General features: G+C 44.8%; 1 protein-coding gene across 3 annotated transcripts in view; it reads right to left on the bottom strand.

Moving 5' to 3' along the window:
- csrnp3 (cysteine-serine-rich nuclear protein 3) overlaps window positions 1–19,455 on the bottom strand; it is a 91,548-nt gene extending 72,093 nt beyond the window's left edge. The window contains exons 1-2 of one of the 3 annotated variants that reach the window (XM_078403784.1): window positions 19,221–19,455; window positions 3,082–3,163 (exon numbers count right to left, since the gene is read on the bottom strand). Coding sequence is in view for 1 of the 3 variants with exons in the window: in XM_078403780.1 (XP_078259906.1) it covers window positions 3,082–3,163; window positions 14,247–14,271 (107 nt within the window). In the remaining 2 variants the exon portion in view is untranslated. Of the gene's footprint in view, window positions 1–3,081; window positions 3,164–14,246; window positions 14,373–19,220 lie in introns of those variants that run through there. The other 2 variants (XM_078403781.1, XM_078403780.1) reach the window with 2 other exon arrangements.
- Window positions 19,456–19,703: the final 248 nt, after the last annotated feature.

Raw genomic sequence — 19,703 nt, 5'->3', positions numbered from 1 at the left:
CCTCTACCCTGGGTAAAAGACTGTACATTCTCCTTATGTATTCCCCTCATGATTTTATACCCCTCGATAAGATCACCCCTCAGCCCTGCGTGCTATAAGAAATAAAGACCTAGCCTACCCAACCTCTCCTCGATTCTTGGCAACATCGTCATAAATCTTCTCTCCATTTTTTCCAACTTAATGACATCCTTCCTGTAGCAGTGTGACCAAAACTGAACACAATACAGTACTCCAAATGCAGCCTCACCAACTTCTTGGAAACTACGAAAGGAATATTGAAAACGTTTTTGAACAACTCAACAATACTTTCATGTTATTTCATGTCTGCAAGCTGCTGTTATTTGGAAGCCGAGATGTTTATAAAAATAATGATATTTTTTCTCTCTGCATTGTTACAGTCTGCAGCTAAGTAACAATAGAATTACTTTATCATATTTTTGCAGTTTACCAAGCTTATTGATTGACAAAATGAATTATTTCCTGTAGTTTTATCATCATGTACTCAATTGAAGAAACATAATTTTACATTAATGCGCAGAATCAGAATTGAATATGTAATTGTAAATTGTAAACTAAATTTTAAATTATCTGATCGGCTAGAAATGACAAATATATTTAGCTAATACGAAAACTCAATTTAACATAAATTAGTCTACCATTTTATAGCACAACCCATGCAGAAATTTATTATGTATCCTACAATAGAAAAACTAATTAGATTTTATTGATCAAAGAAAACTAATTGCAGAGTGAGATGGTAGATTATTTGCAATTATAAAAGTGGGACACGGTAGATGGAAGAGAATTACTTTCAGCAACTGAGAGGCAAAGAACTCATGTCTACAGAGTTGATATTAAATGCAAGGGATTTGCAATAGAAAACAAGATTATATTTTAGACGCACAAGAGACTACAGATGCTGGAAGTCTATCTGACTCCAGCTGAATTTCTGGGTGCTGGTTTCCTCGCACATCCCAGAGATATGCGGGTTTGTAAGTTAATTGGCCTCTTTAAAGTGCAATTGGCCTCTATTTTATCCCACTTTCACATCCACTCCTGACACACTAGGGGGCAATTTACAGAGGGCCAATTAATCGACAAATTGGCACGTCTTTGGGACGTGGGAGGAAACCAGAGCACCCGGAGGAAACCCACACGGTCACAGGGAGAACGTGCAAACTCCACACAGACAGCACCCGAGGTCAGGATCAAACCCGGATCTCTGGGGCTGTGAGGTAGCAACTCTATCGCCCTTAGATATTTGTAAGGTTGACCATCTTACAAATGTCTAATTATCTGTGGAGTATAAAGACACAAAGAACTGTAGATGCTGGAATTTTGAGCAAAAGGCAAGGTGCTGGAGGAACTCTGCAGGTCAGCATCTGTGGAGGGAATGGAAAGACAGCGTTTCAGGTCGGGGCTCTTCTTTAGACTGAAGATTATACTTTGCAGTGTTGTTAGGCTGGGAAATTTATTAGCAGTTGGGGCAACAAAAATGATTACTGGCCAGCACATCCAAAAGGTTTGGAGAGTTGGCACACTGAGATTGAGTTGGAATTGCACCATTGCAATTTAAATTCCGTTTTAAAAACATTTGATTCAATAGGTGGGTGAAATAAGATAAAGAAATATGGGAAAAGTCGAGTGAATGAAGTTAGGATTGGGGGGGTCCCATGTGTATGATGGATCCAAACATCAGTCAGTCAGTCAACATCCCTCCACTACAAACATAGAAGCAATTTCTTACGATAAAGTTGTCTTTTTCCAGATTTTGTGATTCCACGCCACACTGGGTAGTAACTGCAGCAGGAAATTAGCCTCATATGTGACAGGGATCAAGACACAAAATGCTGGAGGAACTCAAAGGGTCAGGCAGCACCATGGAGGGAATGGACAGGTGACTTTTCGAGTTCTGATCTTTCTTCAGACTGAATCAGTCCCAAACCAAAACGTCGTCTCTCCAGCGCTAAAAACAAATAGAGGGAACAAGGAGTGCAGGAACATAGTTCCCTGAACCTGGCATCACAGGTGGATAAGGTGGTGAAGGAGGCCTTCGGTACATTGGCCTTCATCACTAAGGCGTTGAGTGTAGAATTTGGGACCTGATGTTGTACTTGTACAAGACGTTGGTGAGGTCACACTTGGAGCATTGCATTCAGTTTTGATCACCCTACCATAGGAAAAATACCGCTGAGCTGGTAAGAGCGCAGAGAAGATTTTACGAGGATATTGCCAGGACTCAAGGGCCTGAGCTACAGGGAGAGGTTGGGCAGGCTTGGGCTTTATTCCTTGGAGCGCAGGAGCCCGAGGGGTGATCTTATAGAGGTGTATAAAATCATGAAAGGAATAGATAGGGTGAACACACAGCGTCTTTATCCCAGGGTAGAGGAATCAAGAACCAAAGGGCATGGGTTCAAGCCGAGAGGGGAAAGAAAGACAACTGTTTATAAAATTAATATAGATAGGATAGACAGTCAGAATCTTTTTCCCAGAATAAAAATATCAAATACTAGAGGGCATAGGTTTAAGGTGAGAATAAGAGTTTAAAGGAAATGTTAGCGGCACTTTTCTTTTACACAGAGGGTGGTTGTGGAGGCAGATATGATAATGGTATTTGAGGCTTTGAGATAGGCACATGCAAATACAGGGAATGGAGGGATATGGATCACGTGCAGACAGAAAGAATTAATTAATCAGCATCGTCTAGCATAGACATTGTGGGCCATAGGGCCTGTTCTGTTCTGTTCTTTGTTCTAGGTTATGCAACCTATTCTTGGCAGCAGCACTAGAAGTATATGTGTTGTTTAGGTGCCGATCTATTTTGCCTGCATATTACTCAAATAAAGAAAAATAAAGGACACATGCCGAGAAACGTTACACCCAAACCACGGGTGCATCATCCAACACCAATGATAAATCCCAACACTGAAAAGAGCTTAGACGGAGGTCTCTTATCACGGTTAGACTCCTTTAGTAGATCTCTTTGCAAAGTGCGTGCTAAAGGTGCAAGAGATCGAGGTAATTCAATCCAACTTTTCTTCACAATGTTCACTTTTTACAAGCACAGAACAACAAAGTCACCTCAGCTCGCTGTGAAATCCGATCCACACCCGTCGACATGTTTCACTTATTCCTGCTCTGTCCTTGGAGTTCTGCGTTTCATCTGAGAGGAAGAGAAGGGAATTACTCTAACGAATTATCGCCAGACAGCACAATCGTACAAAATCAGGGGTGCAGGAACAGTCTGGTTTGCAGGAAACATCCCCTCAATATACAGTATACAGAAACAAGGAACGTGACAAAGAAAGACACAAAGTGCTGGAATAACGTTTCGGGTCGGGAAAGTAAGCAACAAGTTCTAATTATAGACACTTATGAAGGAGTGGGGGTGGGAAAGAATATCAACAGAAGGAGACAATAAAGAGGAACTGCAGATGATGGTTTATACCAAAGATAGACGCAAAATGCTGGAGTAACTCAGTCGGTCAAGCAGCATCTCGGGAGAATATGGACCCTTTTCCATACCTGCAGAGTTATACCAGCCCATTGTACCCTCAATATAAATATGATCAGTCTATGGGTTTTGTATTTATTGATTTATTGTTTACTTATTGAACGTCATTTTTGATTATTTTATTACGTTATCTATCGTGAACTGTGTTTACAGGCCTGTTGTGCTGCTGCAAGTAAGAATCTCATTGTTCTGTTTGGGTACATATGACAATTAAACACTCTTGACTCAAAATGGAATCGCCAGCACAGGGTTTAATTTAAACACCACTATTGTATCTGCCTCCACCATACCCCTGGCAGTGCGTTCCAGGCACCCATCACACTGTAAAAGAAGTTAAGCATGCACATCTCCTTTAATCTTTGCCCCTCTCACCTTCAACTTCTGCCCTCTAGTCTTTGGCATATCCACCCTGAGAAACAGGGTGGAAATGTCTACACTGTCTCACTCGGAAACTTCTCACTGTCTACCCTTTTTATGCCTCTCATAATTTTATACACTTCTATCAGGTCCCCCCTCAACCTCCAGCTTTCCAGAGAAAACAATCCAAGTCTGTCCAACCTCTCCCTGTAGCTAATACCCTCTAATCCTGGCACAATCTCAGCCAGAAGTATCTGTAGCCGGGAAACAACTAATCTGATTTTTCACGAGTTTCCTGAAACTAATACATTTACCACAGCCTCGGAAGTTTAACGTTGTCAGATAGAAAGCCAAGAATTCAGATGTGCTGATAGCACAGTGATCAGCTGCACTGTGAGTGGTGTAGAAGGATTCAATTACAAAGAGAAAGCCATGGAAACGATCAATGAGCAAAATTCTGAAGTCTAACATGGGCAGGACCTACACAGTGAATGGTAGGGCTCTGGGGAGAATTGTAGAATAGAGGGTTCTAGGAGTGCAGGTGCATGGTTCCTTGAAGGTGGAGTCACAGGTAGATAGGGCGGTCAAAAAGGCTTTTGGCACATTGGCCTTCATCAGTCAGAGTATTGAGTATAGAAGTTGGGAGGTTATGTTGCAGTTGTATAAGACGTTGGTGAGGCCACATTTAGAGTATTGTGTTCAATTCTGGGCATCATGTTGTAGGAAAGATGTTGTCAAGCTGGAAAGGATGCAGAGAAGATTTACGAGGATGTTGCCAGGACTCGAGTGCCTGAGATATAGGGAGAGGCTTGGCAGGCTAGGACTTTATTCCTTAGAGCGCTGGAGGATGAGGGGTGATCTTATAGAGGTGTACAAAATTGTGAGAGGAATAGATCGGGTAAACGCACAGTCTCTTGGCCAGATTAGGGGAATAGAGAACAGAGGACATAGGTATAAAGTGAGGGGGGGAAAAGATTTAATAGGAACCTGGGGGGTAACTTTTTTTTTTACACAAAGGGTGGTGGGCATGGAGAACACCAGAAGAGGTAGTTGAGGCAGGTACTATCACAACGTTTAAGACGCATTCAGACGGGTACATGGATAGGAGGAGGTGGCTGATCTGGCACTCTGGTGTCAGGACAATAGCCTCCTCTTGAATGTCACTAAAACAAAGGAGCTGATTGTGGACTTCAGAAGGGCTAAACATCCAAGGACGTACACGCCACTGGAGATAAATGGGTCTATTGTGGATAGGGTGAGCAGTTTTAAATACTTGGGAGTCCGCATCGCAGAGGATCTGACGTGGGCAACGCACATTGCCGCACTGGTGGGTAAGGCTAAGCAGCGCCTTTACCACCTTAGACAACTGAGGAAATTCAGAGTGTCTCTGAGGATCCTTCATTGCTTCTACTCTGGGGCTGTAGAGAGCATCCTGTCCGGCAACATTACAGTCTGGTTTGGGAACAGCTCTGCCCAGGACAGGATGGCCCTGCAGAGAGTAGTGCGTTCGGCAGAACGCACCATGGGAACTACACTCGTCCCCCTGCAGGACCTATACATCAGGAGGTGCAGATCCAGAGCAAGCAAGATCATGAGGGACCCCTGCCACCCCAGTAACGGACTGTTCCAGATGCTACGATCAGGCAAACGCCTCCGCTGTCACGCTGTGAAAACGGAGAGGATGAGACGGAGCTTCTTCCCACAGGCCATCAGGACTGTCAACTTTTATAACCCCAGAGACTAAATTTTTGTCGACACTAATAGTAACTTATTAACTTTATTTATATGCTGTAACTGTAATTCTTTTTGTGCACAACCCACAGGCATTGCCACTTTCATTTCACTGCACATCTTGTATGTGTATGTGACAAATAAATTTGACTTGACTTGACTTGACTTGAGGATAGGGTTTGAGGGATACGGGCCAAAAGCAGGCCAATGGGACAAGTGTAGTTGGGACATGTTGGTCAGTGTGGGCAAGTTGGGCTGATGGGTCTGTCCCGTGCTGTATCACTCTATGACTCTAGGAGGTGAATGCATTCCCACTCCGTTAAGATCTAAAAAGGAGAGAACAAAGTAAATCTTAAATAGCACAAAGCTAGCACAGTGCCAGAAACTCTGGTTCAATCCCAATTTAGACTTTAGAGATACAGCGTGGAAGCAGGCCCTTTAGACCACCGAAGCAGATCATCCTGTATACTAGCACTGTCCTACATACTAGGGACCATTTACAATTTACAGAAGCAATTTAACCTACAAATCTGTACATCTTTAGAATGTGGGATGAGGCCAGAGCATCCGGAGAAAGCCCACACGGTCACAGGGAGAATGTACAAACTCCATACGGACACCACCCATTATGGAACCCTGGACTCTAGCGCTTTGAGGTAGCAACTCTAACCTCAATCTTGCGTGCTGTCTGTGCGGAGTTTGCATGTTATCCATATGACCACGTGGGGTTCCTCTGGGTGTTGCATACTCCAGGCACTGTTTGTGTGCATTTGAATTAAAAAGCAGATCTACCAACATGAAATCAGCCACTCGAGACTGCAGGACAGGGAGGTTATTTAGTGGGAAAACCACTAGTTATTCTTATGCTTTAAAGCTGCATCAAAAGTAAAATGACAGATCTCAGCCAAGTACTACTTCAAGACAAATCTGATTGAATTGATTTGAATTGAATACTTTGTCACATGACAAATCACAGTGAAATTCTTTGCTTGCATACCTTGCTAAGGTATGCAATTAGTCACCCATAAAGGGCGCTTACAAAGTTACAAATCCCCCCCCCCCCCACCTCCCTCCCTCACGGCGGTCCCCCCACGCTGGGTCCCCCCACGCTGGGTCCCCATTGTCCATTGTTCTACCCCATCCCCCCCCCTCACGGCGGTCCCCCCACGCCAGTCCCCATTGCTCTTCACCCACCCTCACGGCGGACCCCCACGCCGGGTCCCCATTGCTCTTCACTCCTCCTCGCGGCAGTCACCAATGCTTTTCACCCCCCCTCGCGCCGGTCCCCCCCCCCCCTCGCGCCGGTCCCCCCACGCCGGGTCCCCATTGTCCATTGTTCTACCCAACCCCCCCCTCACGGCGGTCCCCATTACTCTTCACCCCCCCCTCACGGCGGTCCCCATTACTCTCCACCCCCCCCTCGCAGCGGTTCCCAATGCTCTTCACCCCCCCCTCGCGCCAGTCCCCCCACGCCGGGTCCCCATTGTCCATTGTTCTACCCAACCCCCCCCTCGCGCCGGTCCCCATTACTCTTCACCCCCCCTCGCGCCGATCCCCCAAGCCGGGTCCCCATTGCTCTTCACCCCCCCTCGCGCCGGTCCCCCCACGCCGGGTCCCCATTGTCTATTGTTCTACCCCACCCCCCCCCTCGCGCCGGTCCCCATTGCTCTTCACCCCCCCTCGCGCCGCCCCCCCCACGCCCGGTCCCCATGTACTTTCCCTAGTCAACAATAGAACATCACCATTGAATGATCGCATTGTTTCAGGAGCCCCCAATACAACCGGTTTTATTTATAACTGATTTAATAAAGGAAGAACAAACATTCTTTTAACAATGTGCCCTTCTCTACATACGACTCCCAAAGGTAATGTTAAATGGAGTGTGTGTTATAATTGGCATATTCATGAATCGTGTTACTGAAACACCAAAAGATCCTTAAGGATTCAAGCCAATTTTCATGAAAGCTAACATTTCATCAACCTCTGCTTCCTGTACAAAGCTTTCTTCGATCAGACCAGTGTTTCTTTATCATTAACAATTCTTCATCTTTAAACCTTAAGCAAAACACATAAAGTGCTGGAGGAACTCAGCAGGTCAGGCAGCATCTGTGAAGGGAATGGGCAGATGACATTTCAAGTCGGGACCCTTATTCAGAGTGATGGAGTGTGGGGGGGGGGGGGGGGGGGGGGGGGGGAGTTGGAGAAGAGAGGCGAGGGCAGGGCAAAGCCTGGCAAGTGATAGGTGGATACAGGTACGGTGTGGGGGGGGAAATATTTGACAGATGGGTAGAGTAGTTGATAAAGCCTGGAGATGAAAAGGAGACAAAGGGGTATCAGATAAGGAGATGGGGAATCATAGAAAATAGTTGCAGGAGTAGGCCATTCGGCCCTTCGAGCCAGCACTGCCATTCAATATGACCATGGCTGATCATCCAAAATCAGTACCCCATTCCGACTTTTTCCCCATATCCCTTGATTCCCTTAGCCCTAAGAGCTAAACCTAACTCTCTCTTGAAAACATCCAATGAACTGGCCTCCAGGGCCGCCTGTGGTAGAGAATTCCACAGATTCACAACTCTCTGGGTGAAAAAGCTTTTCCTCATCTCAGTCCTAAGTGGCCTACCTCTTATTCTTAAACTGTGACCCCTGGTTCTGGACTCCCCCAACATGGGGAACATTTTTACTGCATCTACACTGTCCAATCCTCTAAGAATTTTATATGTTTCGATAAGATCTCTCATCCTTCTAAATTCCAGCGAATACAAGCCCAATCGAACCAGTCCCACCAAGTCAGTCCCACCATCCCAGGAATTAACCTAGTGAACCTATGCTGTACTCCCTCAATTGCAATAATGTCCTTCCTCAAATTAGGAGACCAAAATTGCACACAATACTCCAGGTGCAGTCTTACCAGGGCCCTGTACAACTGCAGTAGGACCTCCTTGCTCCTAAACTTAAATCCTCTTGCAATGAAGGCCAACATGCCATTGGCTTACTTCACTGCTTGCTGTACCTGCATGCTTACTTTCAGTGACTGATGTACAAGGACACCCAGGTCTCGTTGCACCTCCCCTTCTCTTAATCTGACACCATTCAGATAATAATCTGCCTTCCTGTTCTTGCCACCAAAGTGGATGACCTCACATTTATCCACATTATACTGCATCTGCCATGCTTCTGCCCACACATCCAACCTATCCAAGTCACCCTGTAGCCTCATAGCATCCTCCTCGCAGCTCACACTGTCACCCAGCTTTGTATCATCCGCAAACTTAGAGATGTTACAGTTAATTCCCTAGTCTAAATCGTTAATATATATTGTACACAACGGGGGTCCCAGCACTGAGTCTTGCGGCAGCCCACTAGTCACTGCCTGCCATTCTGAAAAGACCCGTTTCTTCATACTCTTTGCTTCCTGTCTGCCAACCAGTTCTCTTATCCGGCAATACCCTACCCCCAATACCACGTGCTTTAGTTTTGCACACTAATCTCTTGTGTGGGACCTTGTCAAAGGCTTTTTGAGAGTCCAGATACACCACATCCATTGGCTCCCCCTTATCCATTCTACTTCTTACATCCTCAAAATTCCAAAAGATTAGTCAAGCATGATTTCCTTTTCATAAATCCATGCTGACTTTGACCGATCCCGTCACTGCTTTCCAAATGCGCTGCTATAACATCTTTAATAATCGACTCCAGCATCTTCCCCACTACTGATGTAAGGCTCCCTGGTCTATAATCCCCTGATTTTTCTCTCTCTCTCCTTTCTTAATAAGTGGAGTTACATTGGATCAGTTCCTGTGGACTGGAGGGTAGCCAGAGTCGAGAAAACATTGGAAAATGATCACCAATGCAGTAGGAAGACCCAGAAGAGTGAATGTAAAGCTGGAGGGAGGTATGTGGGTGGAAGCTGTATACCTGTATCCACCTATCACTTGGCCCTCCGAGTCTAGGCCAAACATCAATCACCCGTTCACACGAGTTCCATGTGATCCTACTTTCTCATCCTACATACTAGAGAAAATTTACAGAGGGCCAATTAGCCTGCAGAACTGTGTGTCTTTGGGATGTGGGAAGAAACAGGCGCGCCCAGAGGAAACCCAAGTGGTCTCAGGGAGAACAACACGTGCGCACATGCACACGCACTACTTCCCGCCCAAAATGTCACTGTTGGGTCTTTTCTCCCATATCCCAAAGATATAGGGGGTTTATGGGCAAATTGGCCTCTGTAAATTTACAGGGTAAATTTACAGGTTTGCAGGGTAAAGATGTGAAAGTGGGATAATATAAAACTAGTGTGAACAGGTGATCGATGGTCAGTGTGGACTCAGCAGGCCAAATTGCTTGCTTCCACACTGCATCTCTAACCTACACTAAAACTCCCATATTCAACTACATTTTTTGTTTTTAGAGTTTTGATAAATTGCAGCAATGTAACTTATTGACATAATGCACTGTCCTGGTGCCTAAACTAACACGAAAATGTAACTTTCCAGCTTTAAAACATTTAGCTTTAGGCTCATATAAAGACTTGAAATAATTTGAAACGATAAAATCGGAAGCAATTTTCATCTTGTGTCAAGTTATTAAAGAGCTGTTCAACATGAGAGATAATTGAAACAACATTGACCATATTCAAGCAAATATGAAATTAAGTTGCATGAAAACAGGGAGTTCAAAATTATAAAACACGCAGTTAACTTTCCCTTATAATGATTTTGTCTAAAGCAAAACTGCAGTTTGATTGAACAACTGATTATGTAAATAGTGTAATTGTTGGAAAAATTACAAGAATTTAAAGGACATCTGTTTAGAAACATTTTCACAGCAATCTCCTGCCGTTTATTGTTCTGTAAATCAATGTTAATGGTGTCCAATTATGAAATCTCCATAACATCACAGGGGCGGCACAGTGTCGCAATGGTAGAGTTGCTGCCTTACAGCGTCAGAGACCCCAGTTCGATCCTGACCTCGGGTGCTGTCTGTATGCAGTTTGTACATTGACCGTGTGGGTTTCCTTCGGGTGCTCCGGTTTCCTCCACACTCCAAAGATGTGAAGGATGAATGAATGAATACTTTTATTGGCCAAGTATGTACACATACAAGGAATGTAGGTTAATTGGCTTTGGTAAAATTGTAAGTTGTCTCAAGTGTGCCGGCCGGACAGTGCTAGTGTAGGGGGTGCTTTTTGGTCGGTGCAGACTCGGTGAGCCAAAAGGGCCTGTTTCCACACTGCATCTCCAAAATTAAACTAAAGACACTTGCAAAGCAGATCTCTTCATACAATCCTATTTCACCGTACAAAATATATTCCCTCCCAACCACGCAAACATTTAAATGACAATCATATATGATGATTGATGTAAAAAGTGAGGATCAACTTGTTTAAAAAAAAATCAGTTTACCTTTAGATTTATTTATTTTCCAAATAACTTGATCATTTTTACATAGCATTAGCTGGGGTAACTTGGCCTTTATTCCATGTCTTGTCCTCAACACCTTTTTTGTTTTGTTACAATTCAGAATTCTTTGATTTAAAGTTCACGGAAAGGTTATAATTATGCAGTTGGCATTCATTAGATGCTAATATGATTGTGTTTTAAAAAAGGATTACTGGAATATGCATCCTTTGCTTTGGTTTTTAGCTGAGAGATACAGCGCAGAAACAGGCACTCCAGGTCCACACTGTCCCGTGATCACCCCGTTCACCGATTCTATCCTTCACAATACGAATTATTTACAATTTTTTCTGAAAACAATTAAACTACAAACCTGTACATCTTTGGGATGTAGGAGGAAACTGGAGCACCCAGAGGAAACCCACGCAGTCACAGGGAGAACGTACAAACTCCATACAGACAGCACCCAAGGCCAGGATGGAAACAGGGTTATTTGTGCTGTGAGGCAACTCTACCACTGTGCCACTCTAATTTTGTTTTGTTGTGATTAAGTTCAGAATTCTTTGAATTGAAGTTCACAGAAAGGTTATGATTAAGCGGTTGGCATTTATTAGATGCTAATATGGTTGTGTTTTTAAAAGGATTACTGGAATATGCATTCTTTGCTTTGACTTTTGCAAATATGCACTCAACAATAAATGTAAAATCCAATTTAGAAAGAGACAGGTCTGCTCAACATTATTAAAAACCAAGCCCTATGTACAAATGAGCAGACATCGGGAAGACTCAGTAAGTAAATAATAGTGTAGCAGCCATTGTGGTAGGGACAAGAATGATTGCTTAATTAAAAGGCTTTAGAGTATCCATTGATCTGAGCAGAATATTGTTGAAACTCATGGAGTTTTGAATTAATTTTGTTTAACATTCCTAGAATTTAGCAACCAGCCTGGCCCAGAAACCAAATTAACCTCTTCTCCTCGGTACATTGCAGCAAAGTACTTAGTTTTAGAGGAATTATTTCAACAGTTAAAGTTAAACTTTGAACAAGCAGTCGCAAGGAATACAAGGGGTCAGAAAGTGAACAAAAATAAGACAGGAATAACAGATGAATGAACATTAGCAGAGGTGACATATGATCGACAAAAGATAGATATACTTTAGTTTAGTTTTAGAGATACAGCATAGAATCAGACCCTTTGGCCCACTGAGTCCATGCCGACCAGCAATCACCCATACACTAGTTCTATCCTACACACTAGGAACAATTTACAGAAGACAATTAACCTACAAACCCATGTGTTTGGAGTGTGGGAGGAAACCAGAGCACCTGGAGAAAACCTGCATGGTCACAGGGAGAATGTACAAAAAAATACTTGCCACGCACATCTCCCCTCACACCTTATAGCTATGGTCTCTAGTCTGACATTTCTAGCCTGGGGAATAGTCTCTAGTCTGACATTCCTAGCCTGGGGAATAGGTTCTGTCTACTCTTCCTATGCCTCTCAATTTAATAAACTTTTTTAACTCAATTTTATAATACTACACAGATCCAAGTTTGTCCAATCTCTCCTTTTAGCTAATATCGTTCAATCCAGGCAGCATCTGGATTCTCTTCTGGAACAATTTCTGCACGCTCTCCAAAGACTCCACATCCTTGTAATGGGGTCAAGTCAAACAGAGCTCCACATAACTGACCAAATGCAGCCTCACCAAACACAGAGCAATTTACAAAAGATTCTAAACCTGTATCAGAACTAGCATCACCCAGAAATTAGCTTATCGGAAGAAGGGTTCCAACCCAAAACGTCACCTATTCCCTTCCTTCAGAGATGCTGCCTGACACGCTGAGTTACTCCAGCATTTTGTTTCTATCTTCCTTTACCATCTCACCATGTTCATGATTGCACCCACACCAAAAAAAAGCCCATTTAACACCAAAGTTTGCAGAAGGTCACTTCTTGATATTGCAGCACTTTCCTGTTTGCCCATGCCTGCCTAAGTAATTACATGCCCTGTGGCCTCACCATCTTAAGACTGGTACAGAAGGCAGATGAGCATGAAGCTCAGGTAATGCCACAAATTAAACACCTGCTACCATAAGTGTCCCTCAGTTTCCTCTGCAATTTACACCTAGTATAAAGTCGGTTTCCTTTCCACAACAAAGGTCGCATTAAATCAAATGAACCAAAAAATAAAATGGACCTGATTTGTATTAAGATCAAGCTCCCCCAAGCAGCACATTTTACAACACCTGAGATTTTTTTGTTAAAGTGATAGTGTCATGAAACTTTAATTCAAATTAATCCTAAGCCATTGACAATTTATCATTCCCATCCACCCATATTCCTCCCTCCAGCTTTACATTTCCCTCCTCCACTTCTCTCCTCATCCGACACCCTTTTGTCTTCTTTTCACCTCCAGCCGTTATCACTTACTCCACCCCTCATCTGTATCCACCTATCACTTGTAAGGTCTTGCCCCGCCCCCCTCTCTTTTCCAGCTTTCTCCCCCCCTACTCAGTCTAAAGAAGGGTCCCAACCTGAAATGTCACTTGTCTATTCCCTCCACAGGTGCTGCCTAACCCGCTGAGTTCCTCCAGCACTGTGCCTTTTTTAATTCAGGTTAGCTACATTCTCTTAACGGTTTTCTCAACGTGAATCAGACATGAATTAAAAGAGACACAATTAGCTATAGATGCTGAAATATTGAGCAAAACACAATGTGCTAGAGGAATTCAGCGGGTCAGGCAGCATCTATGGAAGGAATGGACAAGTGATGTTTCGGGTCAAGACCCTTCTTCAGTCAGACGATGCCACAGGGAGAACATACATATTCCACCCAGACGGCATCCGAGGCTGGGATCGAACCCGGGTCTCTGGCACTGTGAGGCAGCGGCTCTACCCATTGCGCTACAGTGCCGCACTTATTTTCTTCGCTCTCCTGGGAAAAGTCAAATGCTAAAAGCTTTTCATTCTGGAAGCCATCTGACATTAGGTACATTCTTTACGATCACCCCAAACGTGCTTTGGTCAGTAAGCAAGCTGCTGTATTGCCCCCATAACATGCTCGTTCATTCTCAAACGCACTTGCAGCATTACATCGGAATGGAATTTTTACGGCATATTTTTATTTCCCTTTTTACTGCTTTTACAATACCGCTGCCCTAAATGTAAGCCTGCTTTCAGCAGTGAATACAAAACGTTTCTGCACATGTCTGGTCTACACGATTGTATAAATTGGCTCACCCAGAAGATGTAATGCTGACCTCATTAATTAGCGGGCATTTAAACATTCCCATCTGTACCACGGCCTCTCCTCACAGACCCATCAATCACAGCTTTTTGCAAGCACTGCCTGTAAGAATGGCGTACACACAGACGTCCTGCTGCCATTGTTGGAGGTTTTCAAACCCGCAAAGCAGGGACTCTGCAGTTAATCAGGTTTCACACCAACCAAACCCCTAACGGATCCATCGGCTGGGCGTGTCAAGAATAGCGGCAAATAGCAGCAGCAGCAGCAGCAGCATTCAAAGCCCTCGGGCATTGACAGAAAGATTGCTGCCTTAACTTAACTCTTACAACAAAGCACGAATTGAAAGATACAGCATGGAAACAGGCCCTTCGGCCCACTGACTTCACCCATTCACACTAGTTCTATGTTATCCCACTTACTCATCCCACTCCCTACACACCAGGGGCAATTTACAGAGGGCCAATCAACCTACAAACCCGCACGTCTTTGGGATGTGGGAGCACCCGGAGGAAACCCATGCGGTCTCGGGGAGAACGTGTAAACTCCACACACAGACAGCACCCAAGGTCAGGATTGAACCCGGGGCTCTGGCGCTGCGAGGCAGTGACTTTACCCACCACGCCACACGGCATGACAATTTACATAGCAGAATTAACACCCAATCACATCTGTACATATATCAATGGCATAATATACAAACCAATGCAAGCATCCTTTTTCAATACCTCACAGTTTTAAAAATAATTAAAAACAGTTAACGCCTTGGCATCTTAACTAACATCCGATCAGGTGGCCTTAAAAGAAAATGGAGAAATGGATGGAAATCAGGTGGTGTCTGTGTGGAGTTTGCATGTTCTCCCTGTGACCACACTCCAAAGATGTGCGGGTTTGCAGGTTAATTGGCCCTCTGTAAATTGTCCCTGTTGTGTAGGAGTGGATGAGAAAGTGGGATAACATAGAACTAGTGAATGGGTGATCGATGGTCGGCCTGGACTTGGTGGGCCGAATGGCCTGTTTCCATGCTGGTCTCTAAACAAAACTACTGAATGCCCTTCTTATAAGCTAGGGTATAGTCCCGATCTTCTAAACTACCTTTCAGAGGACCTTGGATTCTTCTCTGTGACACCATATTCTGCACTCTGGTGTGTTTCTCCTTGCACTACCTCATGTACGAGTGTGTGGATTGATTGTACTCATGTCTGGTATGATTTGACTGAATAGCATGTAAACGAATCTCTTCACCGTCTCTCGGTACACTTGACAACAATAAACCAATACCTTCTCACAGGAATGGCCAGCTTTGGAATTCACCCTGACAATGATAGAGGCTGAATCATTGAATATCCTGAAGCTCGAGATAAACAGATTATTGATATAAATGGTGGTCAAGTGTTATGGAGAGCACTCCGGGGCCAAGATCATAGCAACCTCAACCCTATTGAATGGCCAGAGGCTTGGGCGATCATGCAGTTGACTCCTGCTTCTACTTCTTATGGGACCCCTCTGCATTGCTGATGAGTAGAAGCAATGGCTAATGAACAGAGATCATAAGATCATGTGATAGGAGCAGAATTAGGCCATTCGGCACATCAAGTCTATGCCATTCAATCGTAGCTGATCTATCTCTCCTTCCTAACCCCATTCTCCTGCTTCTCCCCATTACCTCTGACAGCAGAGAAAGCAAAACAGTGATGGGGAATAGAGTCATACGACACAAAAAAAAGCCCTTCAGCCCAACTTGTCTATGCCGACCAAGATGCTCCATCCAAGCTAGTCTCACACACCTGTAAACCTTTCCTATCCATGTAACTGTAAACCTTTCCTATCCATGTCCAAACATCTCTTAAATGCTGTTATAGTACTAGCCTTAATAGTTTGGATCATCTTGCTATAGGAAAATATCAATGAGCTGGAATGAGTGCAGGGATTATTTATGAGGATGTTGCCAAATATTGAATTTGCGTTTAGTATATTGTCAAGTGTACCAAGGTACAGTGAAAAGCTTTTGTTGCGTACTAACCAGTCAGCGGAAAGACAATACATGATTACATTCGAGCCACCCATAGTGTACAGATACATGATGAAGGGAATAACGTGAATAAGGGTTAGTGCAAGATAAAGTCCAGATTAGTCCAAATGAAGATAGTATGAAGGTCTACAATGAGGTAGATAATCGTTCAGGACTGCTCTCTAGTTATTGGTAGGATGGTTCAGTTATTTAATAACAGCTGGGAGGAAATTGTCCCTGAATCTGGAGGTGTACGTCTTCACACTTCCTATACCTCTTGCCTGATGGGAGAGAGGAAAAGAGGGAGGGACCGTGACGAGACTGGTCCTTGATTATGCTGGTGGCTGAGGTGCAAAGCCTGAGCTATAGGGAGAGGTTGGGCAGGCTAGGACTTTATTCCATGGAGCACAGGAAGCTGATCTAATAGAGTGGTACAAAATCATGAGGGGGATAGAGAGGGTGAATGCACAGTCTTTTCCCCCCCGAGGGTGGAGGAATCAAGAACTAGAGGGCATTGATTTAAGGTGGGCGAGGAAAGATTTAAAAGGTACCTAAGGAACAACTTTTTCCACACGGAGGATGGTGGGTGTATGGAACGAGCAGCCAGAGGAGGTAGTTGAGGCAGGTACTATCACAACATTTGAAAGACATTTAGACAGGTAATTAAATGGGAAATGGGGATATGGACCAAAAACAGGCAGGAGGGACTAGCTTCGATAGTCCATTTTAGTCGATGGACGATTTGGGGCTGAAGGGCGTGTGTCCATGCTGTATGATTCTATGATTCTAGGCTTGTATACACTGGAATTTAGAAGGATGAGAGGAGATCTTATCGAAACGTATAAGATTATTAAGGGGTTGGACACTTTAGAGGCAGGAAACATATTCCCAATGTTGGGGGAGTCCAGAACAAGGGGCCACAGTTTAAGAATAAGGGGTAGGCCATTTAGAACTGAGATGAGGAAAAACTTTTTCTGTCAGAGAGTTGTGAATCTGTGGAATTCTCTGCCTCAGAAGGCAGTGGAGGCCATTCTTTGAATGCATTCAAGAGAGAGCTAGATAGAGCTCTTAAGGATAGCGGAGTCAGTGTGTATGGGGAGAAGGCGGAACGGGGTACTGATTGAGAATGATCAGCCCATTGAATGGCGGTGCTGGCTCGAAGGGCCGAATGGCCTCCTCCTGCACCTATTGTCTATTGTCTATGACCCTCTGAATGAAAAGAATCTTCATGGTCCCTCTTAAATCTTTTCCCACTTGTGATTTTAATCTTCATTGGCCCAGGCTTTAGAATCTAGCCCAGGTAATAATTACCACCCCTGGCTGCACGTTTCATACACCCTCCACCCTCTGTGTGAAAAAGTTGCCCTTCAGGTTCCTATTAAATCTTTCCCCTCTCACCTTAAACCTATATGGTCTGGTTCTTATTTCCTCTACCCTGGGGAAAAGATGCATTCAGCCTATCTATTCATTTCATGATCTTGTACACCTCTATAAGATCACCCCAAATCCTCTAGCGCTCCAAGGAATAAACTCCGAGCCTACCTAACCTCCCCCAATAGCAGCGACCCTTAAGTCCTGGCACCATCTTCGAAGATCTTCTCTGCACTCTGTGCATTTACCCTATCTATTCTCATGATCTTCACCCCTCAGCCTCCAGCGCTTGAAGCATTGTTACATGCAATGTTTTTTATCGTTAGACACAAAGTGCTGGAGTAACTCAGCAGGTCAGGCAGCATCTCTGGAGGAAAAAGGATTTTTGGCGACTTTTGGGTCGGAACCCTTTTTCAGACATTCTCTGTAAAGCGTCTTTGAGTATATGAAAAGCGCTATATAAATAAAATACATTATTATTATTATTATTATTATTCAGCAGTTTGCAGCAGTCTGAAGAAGGGTTCTGACCTGAAACGTCACCCATCCTTTTTTCTCCAGAGATGCTACCTGACCAGCTGAGATACTCCAGCACTAGGGGTCTATCTTTGATGTAAACCAGCATCTGCAGTTCCTTCCTGCACATTTTTTTTATAGATAGGCCGTTCATAAAGCAGAAACCACAAATTTAACAGCTTCAGTCTTATTGAAGATAATTTCGAGCTAACACAGTTCCAATAGTAATTTTTTTAAATGCTTTCATGGGACTGAGACTCAGCTACTGCAGGAAAAACACAAAAATCCTCACTGCTAATTATATTGCCGCAGTACTGAACGAAAACTGCATTATTCCCAGAATATTCAGCTGCAGTTCAAACCCTCTCAACCTGTCTCAGTCCGGGAAGCAGCCGTGGCAGACCCACTTTACACCAAACACCTTAAAAAATGCTCACTGTCCATCTGTCCCAACATCCTGTCTACTTGGCCTTTAAAAAAAACACAATGCCAAAGAAAATATTATTAAAACTCGTGCACGGACATGGTGAAAATGCCTCAGAACGAACTAAAAAATTGTATTTAAAAACGAGAAGAAACTTACTATAATATTACATTGAACATAGTGGGAGGTAAAAAGGGACATTCAAAGGTTCGTCGTTGCCTGAAAATTATATCCTTGTGATTAGCATCATAAAATGACTCCCTTTTGCTTGTCATGCAAATTGATGAAAGCAAGCTGAGCAACCATGGTACCATTTAAAAGACATTAGGACGGGTTTCTGTGCAGGGAAGGTTTAGAAGGATATGGGCCAAACGCAGAGAAATGAGACCAGCTTTGATGGGGCATCTTGGTCGGCATGGATGGGTTGGCCAAAGGGCCTGTGGTCGTGTTGTATGGGTCAATGGTAACTCGCTGCCTTGGCACACTTGCTAGTAGGTGACCCGGGGAGATGGGTGGGGAACACGGTGGGTGTCTGGATCAGTATCAGCCCGCTCCCCCTCACACTGAAACAGCAACAACACAGACACTGCAGAGACTGACTGGGAGAGAAACCAAGGGCAAGGCTTCCTTCCAATGGCCACTACCTACCGTGTGTGTCCTGTCCTCCGCGGCACGGAGAGCTGCCGGGGTAACTGGTCGCTGCCGGAGCCCCAGATCCGATCCTCACCTCGGTATCGCCTCTGTCTCTGTCTCTGCCTCTGAGCAGCGGAGGATCCCACCGTTGCGGTGTGTCCCAGTGTCGGAGTATCCGCTCGCCAAGTGCCACAGTTGTAGCAGTGTTGTAGCCGCGGCGCAGGGAGGGAGGGAGGGGGAGCAGAGAGAGGGAGGGGAGGGAGAGGGAGGGGAGGGAGATGGAGGGGAGGGAAGAGAGGGAGAGGGAGGGGGGGAGAGGGAGGGGGGAGAGGGAGGGGGGAGGGGGAGAGGGAGGGGGGGAGAGGGAGGGGGGGGAGAGGGAGGGGGGGGAGAGGGAGGAGGGGGGGAGAGGGAGGAGGGGGGAGAGGGAGGGGGGGGAGAGGGAGGGGGGGAGAGGGAGGGGGGGGAGAGGAGGGGGGAGGGGGGGGGGGAGGGGAG

Source organism: Rhinoraja longicauda, chromosome 8, assembly GCF_053455715.1.
Source record: "Rhinoraja longicauda isolate Sanriku21f chromosome 8, sRhiLon1.1, whole genome shotgun sequence".
NCBI classification, from domain to species: Eukaryota; Metazoa; Chordata; class Chondrichthyes; order Rajiformes; family Arhynchobatidae; genus Rhinoraja; species Rhinoraja longicauda.
The sequence above is the reverse complement of the archived record's forward strand: the minus strand, read 5'-3'. Positions and strand labels throughout refer to the sequence as shown.